Raw genomic sequence first — 13944 nt, 5'->3', positions numbered from 1 at the left:
GAATGGCTAAAGGATTGCAATATTTACCTGGAGCTAACCTTGCAGATAGCATTATTGGGTGATCTGAAAAGTCATAGTCAATCGATCAATAATATAATAATACTTTTAGCAAAAATGTTTATTTTTAATTCACAATCTGTAGAAGCAATGAGAATAGAAAGGTTCAGAACTTTTGTAAAACATCACAGTACGGTTGAAATATATATGGCAAATAGAAATCCTATATGGATGGTGTTAAGAGATAGATGGGAGGTATTGAATGGAGCTGAAGGATGGGACTAATAACAAAAAATAATAACAAAGATATCTAATAATGTAAGCATACTGTGTCCATAATAAGTATATAGGTTGTATGTTGGGAGCTTTTGGGAAAGAGCACAGTTAGAAAGATATGGCATTTAGAAGCAAACCGGATGGACATCATGAAAATGATGGGGGAGGTTGAGAGTAGAAGAAGTTCAGGAGCAACAAAAAAAAAAGTATATATATATATACAGTGGGGAAAAAAAGTATTTAGTCAGCCACCAATTGTGCAAGTTCTCTCACTTAAAAAGATGAGAGGCCTGTAATGTTCATCATAGGTACACGTCAACTATGACAGACAAAATGAGAAAAAAACATTCCAGAAAATCACATTGTAGGATTGTTAATGAATTTATTTGCAAATTATGGTGGAAAATAAGTATTTGGTCAATAACAAAAGTTTCTCAATACTTTGTTATATACCCTTTGTTGGCAATGACACAGGTCAAACGTTTTCTGTAAGTCTTCACAAGGTTTTCACACACTGCTGCTGGTATTTTGGCCCATTCCTCCATGCAGATCTCCTCTAGAGCAGTGATGTTTTGGGGCTGTCGCTGGGCAACACAGACTTTCAACTCCCTCCAAAGATTTTCTATGGGGTTGAGATCTGGAGACTGGCTAGGCCACTCCAGGACCTTGAAATGCTTCTTACGAAGCCACTCCTTCGTTGCCCGGGCAGTGTGTTTGGGATCATTGTCATGCTGAAAGACCCAGCCACGTTTCATCTTCAATGCCCTTACTGATGGAAGGAGGTTTTCACTCAAAATCTCACGATACATGGCCCCATTCATTTTTTCCTTTACACGGATCAGTCGTCCTGGTCCCTTTGCAGAAAAACAGCCCCAAAGCATGATGTTTCCACCCCCATGCTTCACAGTAGGTATGGTGTTCTTTGGATGCAACTCAGCATTCTTTGTCCTCCAAACACGACGAGTTGAGTTTTTACCAAAAAGTTCTATTTTGGTTTCATCTGACCATATGACATTCTCCCAATCCTCTTCTGGATCATCCAAATGCACTCTAGCAAACTTCAGACGGGCCTGGACATGTACTGGCTTAAGCAGGGGGACACGTCTGGCACTGCAGGATTTGAGTCCCTGGCGGCGTAGTGTGTTACTGATGGTAGGCTTTGTTACTTTGGTCCCAGCTCTCTGCAGGTCATTCACTAGGTCCCCCCGTGTGGTTCTGGGATTTTTGCTCACCGTTCTTGTGATCATTTTGACCCCACGGGGTGAGATCTTGCGTGTAGCCCCAGATCAAGAGAGATTATCAGTGGTCTTGTATGTCTTCCATTTCCTAATAATTGCTCCCACAGTTGATTTCTTCAAACCAAGCTGCTTACCTATTGCAGATTCAGTCTTCCCAGCCTGGTGCAGGTCTACAATTTTGTTTCTGGTGTCCTTTGACAGCTCTTTGGTCTTGGCCATAGTGGAGTTTGGAGTGTTACTGTTTGAGGTTGTGGTGTCTTTTATACTGATAACAAGTTCAAACAGGTGCCATTAATACAGGTAACGAGTGGAGGACAGAGGAGCCTCTTAAAGAAGAAGTTACAGGTCTGTGAGAGCCAGAAATCTTGCTTGTTTGTAGGTGACCAAATACTTATTTTCCACCATAATTTGCAAATAAATTCATAAAAAATCCTACAATGTGATTTTCTGGAGAAAAAAATTCTCAATTTGTCTGTCATAGTTGATGAAAATTACAGGCCTCTCTCATCTTTTTAAGTGGGAGAACTTGCACAATTGGTGGCTGACTAAATACTTCCCCCCCCCCCCCCCCCCCCCACTGTATATATATAATAGAATTATTGTAAAATGAACTGTGTCCATAAGGTGTAGATAGTAAGTATAGACCGGAAGTAGAGGCCTGGGCATTGTTGTTCACTAATTTACTCCAAGTAGGGAAAGGATGGCGGGGTTGAAAAGTAATAAAGGGGAGTATATATATAAAAAACATGGGGGATTGGAAGTGATGCAGACAATTACATTGATAGAAGATACAATCTATCTGCAATATTAAGCTGATCCATCCCCCCCAAAATAATTAAAATAAAATAAAAGAAATAAATAAAAGAAAGAGGTCTACTATAAAAATGTGTAGGTGAACACTTCATATTTTCTATTTGAAAACACATCAAACAGATATACATTTCCCAGGTCATTTTAACTGTATAGATAAAGACATTATAGGAAGCTCCAGACTTTACCAGGCACCAATAACCCCCCTGCCATGTTGATGTTAGTGGTAATGGTGGTAAGGAGGTATGGAGTATAGTTGCAGCCCTAGCAGTAGGTTGTTTTGCATGGCTGCTTGCCAGCTCTCACACATAACTGTGTGTACATTTCTGAGGCAGATTGCTACAACGAGGTTGCAGAAGTAAGCATAGAGAGTTTTACATTTAGTTACAGAAAGAGTTTTATACCGGTATTCAAATCATTATCTACGAGCTAACTAGGTGAGGAAGTTACATTTCAGACCTGTTTGTCATGTGGTTTAACCATACCATGCTTCCACTTCCTGAGAGAGCGAGAGAGAGACAGAAAGAGAGATCTATTGCACATGAACACTTTTGAACTTCCACCCACCATGTAGACATGCCAATATACTGACACACTTCCACAAATTCGAAATACACACACAGCAAGGACATGCGTAACAAACGAAAAGGCAGAAATTCAGTTGCTCAGCAACGCCTCCACTCATCCATAGAGTAACTGGTCACGTGGATAACCTTATCTGTATCCAGACACAATTCGTATTTGCTCTTGAACTATTTTTTTTTTCTCAGTTGGTTTCCAGTTGGTAGGCCTACAGGGCAGGCTACAGGATAGAGCATGAAACATGTCCTGACAATTTGTAGACCAACTTTATGAGTGCAGTAGTATTATTGCTTGAAGTGATGCAATGGAATAATATTGGTATTTTCTCAAAACTATAGAATGACAGTAGGAGTTAACATGTTTATATAACAGTATGGTCGTTACCCTTTAACTAACTGAGCTACCCCCTTTAGGTTATTCAATATCTAACTTTCTTCAGTCCAAGACGAGGCAGGGCTATCATTAGTATGACTGGCTGGAGCTTCATATTACACCTGTTTAGCATGGGGAAATACATTACATCCTCCATGTTAGACACGCACTGTTATACTGTGCTAAACAGGGAGAGAGGCGAGGGGCTGGTTAAATGCAGTGGCAAATATAGCATTTGTTGTTTATTGGTCACATATTGGTTTAAAATGACAGTTTATAAATGGTCTATTCACTGCTTCCAAACATAGTTAAATATGCATAATGCTGGTAAATACATAGCCGTAATGTAGCCTACATTACGTTTTGATCTAGCCTACACATAATATTAGGCTCCATTTCACTATTGCAAAGATCAGTGCGCTACTACATAGGACATAACATAGGTTACGTGTATTGTTGTAACTTGAAGGTTTTTTCTCCTTACATACGGGCTCGTTATTGGTGGAGCAGTGTCTGTCCCCATTGGCTGTCACACTAATCAGCAGCGGGACATGAGGACAGCGTGTTGATAGCTCAGACATTAAAAGCAGGTTGATAGCTATTCTTATAAACCTTTATTTGCATCATCGTCTAATCTTAATTGCTGTTTTAATTAATCCGCTTTATAGACCGGGCTTTGTGTGTAGTTTTTGCGACGGGAACCATGTTTTTGTGTCGTGGAGCGAGGCTGTCGGCGACGGCTTTGGAGCTGAGTTTAAACTCCACGACACGGGCAGCGTTGCAAGCAGCGGCGCAACTTAAAACAAACAGACCAGCTGACATTACCTGGCCATTGCGTAACAACAGCAATACATTCAATTGCTCCCGAGGGTTTTGTGGATATATCGGTGATGGTGGTTGGGATGATTCTGCACTTTCGCCTGATGTAAAGAGGGAGAAGGACATGTTTTCCGTTAAAAACTGGGACTCTGTTCGTTTCATAATCACGCATCGGGAACAATTACCTCGAGGAACCCTGTTCGCTTTGAATTTCTCCAACAAAACGATTTTCAGCCCTACATATTGTAACACTAGCTTACTGCTTTATCGGAGGAATGGAGGCCAAAACAGACAGAAACTACATGTAGATGGACTTGAAGCTGTTTTGTTTACGTCTGGCGCGAAGGTCTGCAAGCATCGCTTCTATCCCACATCGACTGTGCAAATGAGGGATCTATCCTCTGTTGCTGCCGCACCAAAACGCCTGGAAGACTCGGCCGCAGATCTCAAAGAGGTAAATTAAACTTTGAATGGTATTTGTTTAACCTCCGTGACACCGAATTGAACCATGTTTGACCAGCAATCAAGCCCCACTTAGTTATACCAAACAATTCGACCATGAACCCGCGCAGGGTTTCGTGTCGAGTCAACTGTTGCTGGTTCTCTGCCTGTTGTTTTTATAAATGACACAGCAATTACATTTCTAAAACGATTGAAATACTAGTTTGCTACAAGTAAATGGCGTACTCCACATTTATAAAGGCAGTCAGGTACATTGCAGCTACGTTATGCAAGTAACATGACGCGCAGACACTGAGCTCTGCTCTGTTCACGTGATGTCGGCCTAACATCTTAATCAGAATGGACAGAATAGGGCTAATGCTGTCCGAATGGGGTTGTAACTGATAGCTTGCTATAGGTAGCTTTGTGTACAAAAGGCTATAAGCAATTATTGGATACATCTATCAGGAAGCTTAAAACTACTCTGGATGTTGTATAACTTGTTATGAATCTTCATTTCACAGTACTGCAATGTCCTACTTCTATTCAGTTGTCCAATGTTCGCCATATATAGGTTGTGTTCGTAAATTCAATCTGGAGTGCCAGAGTGTGCTCTGGACGTTCGTAAATTCAGAGTGCTGTCGGATTGTCCATTCGTAAATTCTGAGCATTTCGCTCTCGGAGCGTTCAGAACGCACACTGGACGCTCAGGCCGAGGAGTTGCGTTGTGACCTCAACCGCAGTCAAGCACTCAAGCTAACTGGCTAAAGTTAGCTAGCTTGCTAGCTATTTCTAGACACAAATGAGTGAACACCTCACTCTGACCATTTTACTCGCCCTAGCAGAGCTGTTTAGGCTATTTTCATGTTACACAGATCGTTGGTGACTGTAACTGTGCTGCTGGCAACAATTTAATTACGCTTTTTTGCCGACGTTTACTGACACCCGCCATATTCAACGGGTGTTGAGCGTTCGTAAATTCATCAGTTATTCTGCGCTCTCTGGGACACTGACGAGAGTGCTCTGAAATCGGAGTAGATAGCCAGAGCGAATTTACGAACGCATCCATTGGCTACTGCAGTTTCTAAAACCGTTCTATCCATGACATGGCAATACATGCCTTTTCCCTCTGACTCAGTCAAGCACTACTCGTCTATTATGGCTAAATCTGTAATAAATTATGAGGATGGGACGCACTCTTGGGAAAAATCGAGTATATTCTTATTTTAATCAAAAATCATATCGGGAAACAAATGGTCAAACTATCACATTGTAAACAAGAAAATAATACATTTCCCTGTTCTGAAAACAGTAGGAACATTGTGACAAGTTCCTGACTCATCATTATAAAGGAAAAGCTGTCTTTGTGGACAGATTGAAATAAACACTCTGTTCTGTTAATGACTGCTGTGAGATCCATGGTGAAGACTTTGGCCGGAAGACCCTGCAATGTATAGGCCTAATTTGCATGATTTCTAACACATCTATAACACTGCAACATTCTGCTGTAAGTTCATGACATAAGAGGGCTTAGCTAATGCTGTTATTTTTTTTTTACCTCTGCCCTCTGATTCCAAGTAGCAGATGTGCTAGTGAGGGTGGCGGGCTGGGGCGGTGCTGTGTGTTTGTCTGCCGTCTGCAGCCTCTCAAAGGCTGTTATCACACACACAGCCCCTCTGTTCTCGTCTCCTCCCTGGTACAACTCCCTATAGCCAGCCACTCACATGACCTTCCTACTGCTGCTCCCTGCCTGCTCTGCTCGATTCCTCTCTGGCTTGGCAAGCAGTCCTCTCTCGCTCTCTGGCCTTTGTCTATTGTTGGAGAAGCTTGTGGTGCATCACTGCACTAGCCTAGCCTCACCCCGTGTTTGGGTCAAAATAGAAAAACAACAGAGGAGTAGGGAAAGGGAGAGAGCCATATGGCTATATTTTAGGGCTCAGTTGAAAAATGCTTAGAGGACATTTTAGCAGGGCGATTCGGATGACGGATTGTAAAAAATATTTCTGAAATTATAGTGCGGGTGAAGCGGGCTGTGCCTAGTTATTTCCTGCTCTTGCTGTGGCAGCCGCTTCTAGATTCCTATTGGTCATTATAACATTACATCACCAATCATCTGTTGGAGTCCATTGCAGTATGCCTACTCCAGAGTCATCTATTACAATGATGTGTGTTTATTGGAGCCTAAAGAGCAGCTAGTCCATGTACTACTTCCCATACATGCTGCCCTGCGTGGTGAGACGCTTTGGCAATACGTACAGTGCGTTCGGAAAGTATTCAGACCCCTTTACTTTTTCCACATTTTGTTACGTTACAGCCTTATTCTAAAATTGATTAAATTGTTTTTTTCCCCCTCATCAATCTACACACAATACCCCATAATGACAAAGGAAAATCAGGTTTTTAGAATAAAACCTCAAATATCACATTTACATAAGTATTCAGACCTTTTACTCAGTACTTTTGTTGAAGCACCTTTGGCAGCGATTACAGCCACGGGTCTTCTTGGGTATGACGCTACAAGCTTGGCACACATGTATTTGGGGAGTTTCTCCCATTCTTCTTTGCAGATCCTCTCAAGCTCTGTCAGGTTGGATGGGGAGCGTCCCTGCACAGCTATTTTCAGGTCTCTCCAGAGATGTTCGATCGGGTTGAAGTCTGGGCTCTGGCTGGGCCCCTCAAGTATATTCAGAGACTTGTCCTGAAGCCGCTTCTGCATTCCCTTGGCTGTGTGCTTAGGGTCGTTGTCCTGTTGGAATGTGTACATTCGCCCCAGACTGAGGTCCTGAGCGCTCTGGAGGGTCTCTGTATTTTCCTCGATCCTGACAAGTCTCCCAGTCCCTGCCGCTGAAAAACATCCCCACAGCATGATGCTGCCACCATGCTTCACCGTAGGGATGGTGCCAGGTTTCCTCCAGATGTGACGCTTGGCATTCAGGCCAAAGAGTTCGATCTTGGTTTCATCAGACCAGATAATCTTGTTTCTTATGGTCTGAGTCCTTTAGGTGCCTTTTGGCAAACTCCAAGTGGGCTGTCATGTGCCTTTAACTGAGGAGTGGCTTCCGTCTGGCCACTCTACCATAAAGGCCTGATTGGTGGAGTGCTGCAGAGATGGGAGAACCTTCCAGAAGGACAACCATCTCAACGAAGTGCCTTGGTCATGGAGGTGACCAAGAACCTGATGGTCACTCTGACAGAGCTCCAGAGTTATTCTGTGGAGATGGGAGAACCTTCCAGAAGGACAACCATCTCTGCAGCACTCCACCAATCAGGCCTTTATGGTAGAGTGGCCAGACGGAAGCCACTCCTCAGTAAAAGGCACATGACAGCCTGCTTGGAGTTTGCTAAAAGGCACTTAAAGACTCTCATACCATGAGAAACAGAAAGATTGAACTCTTTGGCCTGAATGCTAAGCGTCGCGTCTGGAGGAAACCTGGCACCATCCCTACGGTGAAGCATGGTGGTGGCAGCATCATGCTGTGGTTTTCAGCGGCAGGGACTGGGAGACAAGTCAGGATCGAGGGAAAGATGAATGGAGCAAAGTACAGGGAACTCCTTGATGAAAACCTGCTCAGGACCTCAGACTGGGGCGAAGGTTCACCTTCCAACAGGACAATGACCCTAAGCACACAGCCAAGACAACGCAGGAGCGGCTTCGGGACAAGTCTCTGAATATCCTTGAATGGCCCAGCTAGAGCCCGGAATTGAACCCGATCAAACATCTCTGGAGAGACCTGAAAAAACCTGTGCAGCGACGCTCCCCATCCAACCTGACAGAGCTTGAGAGGATCTGCAGAGAAGAATGGGAGAAACTCCCCAAATACATGTGTGCCAAGCTTGTAGCGTCATACCCAAGAAGACTCGAGGCTGTCATCGCTAGCCAAAGGTGCTTCAACAAAATACTGAGTAAAGTGTCTGAATACTTATGTAAATGTGATATTACAGTTTTTCTTATAATAAATGTGTGAAAGATTATACAAACCAGTTTTTGCTTTGTCATTATGGGGTATTGTGTGTAAATTGATGAGGAGAAAAAAAGAATTTAATCAATTTTAGAATAAGGCTGTAACGTAATAAAATGTGGAAAAAGTCAAGGGGTCTGAATACTTTCTGAATGAACTGTACATCTGATGTTACCTTTTATTCTCTGACTCATCGGCTGAGGCTCACACTTCATAGTCCGTTTTCAAAAATGTTATTGAGTCTCAACTAATACAAAGACAGTTTTCTATTTTACATACATTCTATTACTATTATTTTATTTGACTATTTTATATGTGGAGCCAGTGTTGACATTCCTTGTCCAGGGCTCACTTTAAAAATAGTCAATCTCAATGTGACGTCCCTGAGTTTAATTAAAGGATAAATAAAAAATCTCTCTCTCTCTGACCCAACCAGGACCAGACTCCAAAGGAAGCCTCAGCCAAGGGCCCTGAGGAGCCCAAGGTACCGGAGCCTGAAGAGGACAAACCTAGCAAGACCCAGCAGCTGAAGAAGGTGTTTAAGGAGTACGGAGCAGTTGGAGTCTCCTTCCACATATGCATCTCCCTCATGTCTCTGGGAATGTTCTACCTCGCTGTGTCCAGGTACTGTATGAAGCAAGACTTCAACATTGTTTGTCACATGTAAAAACTTTCAATTTGTCTACGCAGTCGACACGGCTCTGTTGATCCAAGCTGTTTGAGGCCTTACTTTGATTTTGTGAACTTCTGTAGCACTTTAAGCACACTGCATTGTCATTGTCAAGGCCTTCTACTGATGGTGGAATGACTATAGGAGAAGGTCTTCTACTGATGGTGGAATGACTATAGGAGAAGGCCTTCTACTGATGGTGGAATGACTATAGGAGAAGGTCTTCTACTGATGGTGGAATGACTATAGGAGAAGGTCTTCTACTGATGGTGGAATGACTATAGGAGAAGGTCTTCTACTGATGGTGGAATGACTATAGGAGAAGGTCTTCTACTGATGGTGGAATGACTATAGGAGAAGGTATTCTACTGATGGTGGAATGACTATAGGAGAAGGCCTTCTACTGATGGTGGAATGACTATAGGAGAAGGTCTTCTACTGATGGTGGAATGACTATAGGAGAAGGTCTTCTACTGATGGTGGAATGACTATAGGAGAAGGCCTTCTACTGATGGTGGAATGACTATAGGAGAAGGCCTTCTACTGATGGTGGAATGACTATAGGAGAAGGCCTTCTACTGATGGTGGAATGACTATAGGAGAAGGTCTTCTACTGATGGTGGAATGACTATAGGAGAAGGTCTTCTACTGATGGTGGAATGACTATAGGAGAAGGCCTTCTACTGATGGTGGAATGACTATAGGAGAAGGCCTTCTACTGATGGTGGAATGACTATAGGAGAAGGCCTTCTACTGATGGTGGAATGACTATAGGAGAAGGCCTTCTACTGATGGTGGAATGACTATAGGAGAAGGCCTTCTACTGATGGTGGAATGACTATAGGAGAAGGTCTTCTACTGATGGTGGAATGACTATAGGAGAAGGTCTTCTACTGATGGTGGAATGACTATAGGAGAAGGTCTTCTACTGATGGTGGAATGACTATAGGAGAAGGCCTTCTACTGATGGTGGAATGACTATAGGAGAAGGCCTTCTACTGATGGTGGAATGACTATAGGAGAAGGCCTTCTACTGATGGTGGAATGACTATAGGAGAAGGTCTTCTACTGATGGTGGAATGACTATAGGAGAAGGTCTTCTACTGATGGTGGAATGACTATAGGAGAAGGCCTTCTACTGATGGTGGAATGACTATAGGAGAAGGCCTTCTACTGATGGTGGAATGACTATAGGAGAAGGCCTTCTACTGATGGTGGAATGACTATAGGAGAAGGCCTTCTACTGATGGTGGAATGACTATAGGAGAAGGCCTTCTACTGATGGTGGAATGACTATAGGAGAAGGCCTTCTACTGATGGTGGAATGACTATAGGAGAAGGCCTTCTAATGATGGTGGAATGACTATAGGAGAAGGCATTCTACTGATGGTGGAATGACTATAGGAGAAGGCCTTCTACTGATGGTGGAATGACTATAGGAGAAGGCCTTCTACTGATGGTGGAATGACTATAGGAGAAGGTCTTCTACTGATGGTGGAATGACTATAGGAGAAGGCCTTCTACTGATGGTGGAATGTAGGAAAAATACATTGTTAGTTAGACTGTGTCTGCTGTGGGCCCATGGCCCGGTTATGTGACTGTCTGTAGCTGTGGGCCCATGGCCCGGTTATGTGACTGTCTGTAGCTGTGGGCCCATGGCCCGGTTATGTGAGCCCCACCTCTGACTGACTTCCTGCTGGCTCTCTACTGGCTCTGTGCCAGCCCAGTAGGCTGCATAACAGAGGGACTGAGCCCAGATTATCAAACAGCTCCCAGATTTCCTCTGATGGCAGTAATGGCCCTTGGACTCGACACCCTCCTGGCCCGCATGGCGCTCCCAGTTCACTATCAACCCAGATAATCAGCGTGGGAGAGACATGGGGCATTCTGAAATGGCACCCTATAGTGCTGTGTTAGTACATTGCAGTGCACAATGTAGGGAATAGGAAGCCATTTCAGATGTCGCCGTGTTAAATGGAAGTGTATAGTGGCATTCTAATGGGCTGAACAAATAGTTTTTCTGCATGTTTTTATTTAATGAAAGTTAATGATAAAATCATCTTTGTAAAAGTGTCTTCAGCATGGTACATGTGATTTTAATTGATGTCCAACATTTCTTCTTTACAATTTGTCATTTCTGAAATTATTGAACACTAACCATGAAACACTATCTCAGTGGTAAAATTATATGGTTCCTTCTAGTGGACAAATGTGTTATATTTCTCTCCAATAACCCCTGTGTGTGTCATTCCTCTCCACAGTGGGATTGACATGGCTGCCATCCTGTACAAGATAGGTTTCAGTGAATCTCTGCTTCAGTCCAAGTTGGCGGCGGGGACCAGTACGTTTGTCTTGGCGTACGCCGTCCACAAGCTCTTTGCTCCTCTCCGTATCAGCATCACTCTGGTGTCGGTGCCTCTCCTCGTACGGTACCTCAGAAAGACTGGCCTCTTCAAGACCCCCAACTCACCCACACCCTGATTGGCAGAGACCACCACCTCACCCACACCCTGATTGGCAGAGACCACCACCTCACCCACACCCTGATTGGCAGAGACCACCACCTCTATAACTTCCATAACTTTACAAATATTACCTGTTTTTTCAGAAATCGCTCCCAAACAGGGACTTTCTGTGATGTTTTTTGGAATTGTGAAACTCCTTGATAACCACGAGGCTAACTTTTAACCCACCTGTGAATATGCATAACCATTTGCCTTTATAAATGAAAGTTCAGTAGTTATTCCTCAAGATGTCTGTTTCAAGACTGCAGTTGCCGTCGTGTTTTCAGGTGAAGTATTGTTTTACCTTAGCTTCTGCTTAACAGAAGCCATGGTCCATGGTGATTTGTTGACCCGTAAGTTCATGAAGAAATGTGCCATGTCTTTCTTTTAATTATTGGAAGAAAATATGAAAGAAAAAAATATGAATGCACTGTTCCAGGGCAAAAGGGGGGGAGCAACTCAATATTAGGAAGGTGTCCTTTTAATGTTTTGTACACTCAGTGTATATGCATTCTAAAAAAAGACAACCAAGGGCGATCTGTCCCAGGTCTATTGATTTACAATCATATTAAACCAGTTGTTACTGGACAAATACATCAGGGATGGTGGCTAAACCCTTCCTTATTTAACAGAAGTTCAGAATGTTCGAAAGAATGTTGTTTAGGAATAGGCGTGTGCTTGTTGGTCGGTCAGTCAGCAAGTCTTTGTGCTGTGAAGGTTCTCTACGGGGGGGATGATGTAGCTGCTCAATCACCTCTACTGGCTGTTGGGTGAGTAGCCATGTTCTCTTCTGTTCCCAGTGCTAGGTGAATGAATCGGCAGAAATATTCAGGTGCCCTTCTGTTAAATCTCTCCCATGTCATTTTGCCTGGAACCAAAAACTGCTCTTTTTCACCATGGTTTTACTTCAGGTGGTGAAAAAGGAGCACAACAGTTTGGATTCCAGGCTACCTTTTTAATAATTAGCCAAGCAATCATAATTTTTGTCCAATGTAAGTTATTTTATAGCCTGATTCCTGCTCTGTTAGTGCTGCAACTCCTATGGTCATTGTTGTGTTTGGTATGAGAATACGATAAGAGTTGGCAAGACAGTACAAACAGATCTGGGACCAGGCTAAGTTCTCTATGATAAGCTCTGTATTTAGTAAGGACATACCGAGATGTTAGTATATCCTTCCATACTATGATTATGATACTTGTGTAAAATATATTTTTTGGATTGGAGTTTTATTTAATGATTAAAAGGGACTGTTATCCTTCCTCTGTCTGTGTACTTGTTGTTTCACCATAAAACATTTACACTGAGTGTACAAAACATTGACACCTGCAACGCTGCTGGGTTTTTCACGCTCAACAGTTTCCTGTGTGTATCAAGAATGGTCCACCACCCAAAGGACATCCAGCCAACTTGACACAACTGTGGGAAGCATTGTAGTCAACATGGGCCAAGCATCCCTGTGGAATGCTTTTGACACCTTGTAGAGTCCATGCCCTGACGAATTGAGGCTGTTCTGAGGGCAAAAGGGGGGGTGCAACTCAATAATAATAATAATAATAATAGTATACCATTTAGCAGACGCTTTTATCCAAAGCGACTTAGTCATGTGTGCATACATTTTTACGTATGGGTGGTCCCGGGGATCGAACCCACTACCCTGGCGTTACAAGCGCCATGCTCTACCAATTGAGCTACAGGTGTTTTGTACAATCAGTGTATATGAGAACTATAATCTTGTCAAGTGTACACTGTATCAACATTCTATTTGGTTGCTCTTAAAGGCACCAACGCATGCACAGTCAAATACCCCCAACAGCCACACAGTGGAGCTCCTGAACTACGAATCCTTCTGTTTTCATCCTTTTATGGATGAGATGATACTATTAAAAGGGAAAGGAAGAGCTTCACTGTCTCTGCAACGGTATTGCTTAAAACCTCATTCACTTTACAAAGACTGTTCAAATAGCCCCCAGAACCGCAGTGTGTTTAAGAATTTGTAAAATTGATGCACATTTTTGCAGGCTCAACCCTAAAACATTTTGTTTTAGCCCCTGTTCTACCAGGTCAGATCTACAATAGCTACTCTCTCTTGCTGCCCATGAAGATTTGAATAGTTCAGGGAAACGTGCAACCCTTTCCTACTCTGCATCCCTGGAGCTCCTCTGTCTGTTGTACAGGGCTGTCTCGGACCAAGCTAGATCAGGGGTTTTCTTTTTCAGTCTGAATACACTATACATTATTTAGCTATCTGAGATAATAATTAAAAAGCTCTGTACAG

The 13944-nt window shown here is 43.0% G+C and overlaps 1 protein-coding gene across 1 annotated transcript; it reads left to right on the top strand.

The window, feature by feature from the left end:
• The first annotated feature begins 3826 nt into the window (after positions 1 to 3826).
• On the top strand, positions 3827 to 12929 carry LOC311137863 (uncharacterized protein). Its single transcript, XM_084172469.1, has 3 exons — positions 3827 to 4548; positions 8931 to 9118; positions 11426 to 12929. Exons 1-3 carry the CDS (start codon positions 3979 to 3981, stop codon positions 11643 to 11645), a joined length of 978 nt encoding a protein of 325 aa, XP_084028595.1. The 5' UTR covers positions 3827 to 3978; the 3' UTR covers positions 11646 to 12929.
• The last annotated feature ends 1015 nt before the right edge of the window (positions 12930 to 13944 follow it).

The sequence above is a fragment of the Coregonus lavaretus genome, assembly GCF_964263955.1.
Source record: "Coregonus lavaretus genome assembly, chromosome: 12".
Classification (NCBI taxonomy): Eukaryota; Metazoa; Chordata; class Actinopteri; order Salmoniformes; family Salmonidae; genus Coregonus; species Coregonus lavaretus.
This window is presented reverse-complemented; position numbering and strand designations above follow the sequence as displayed.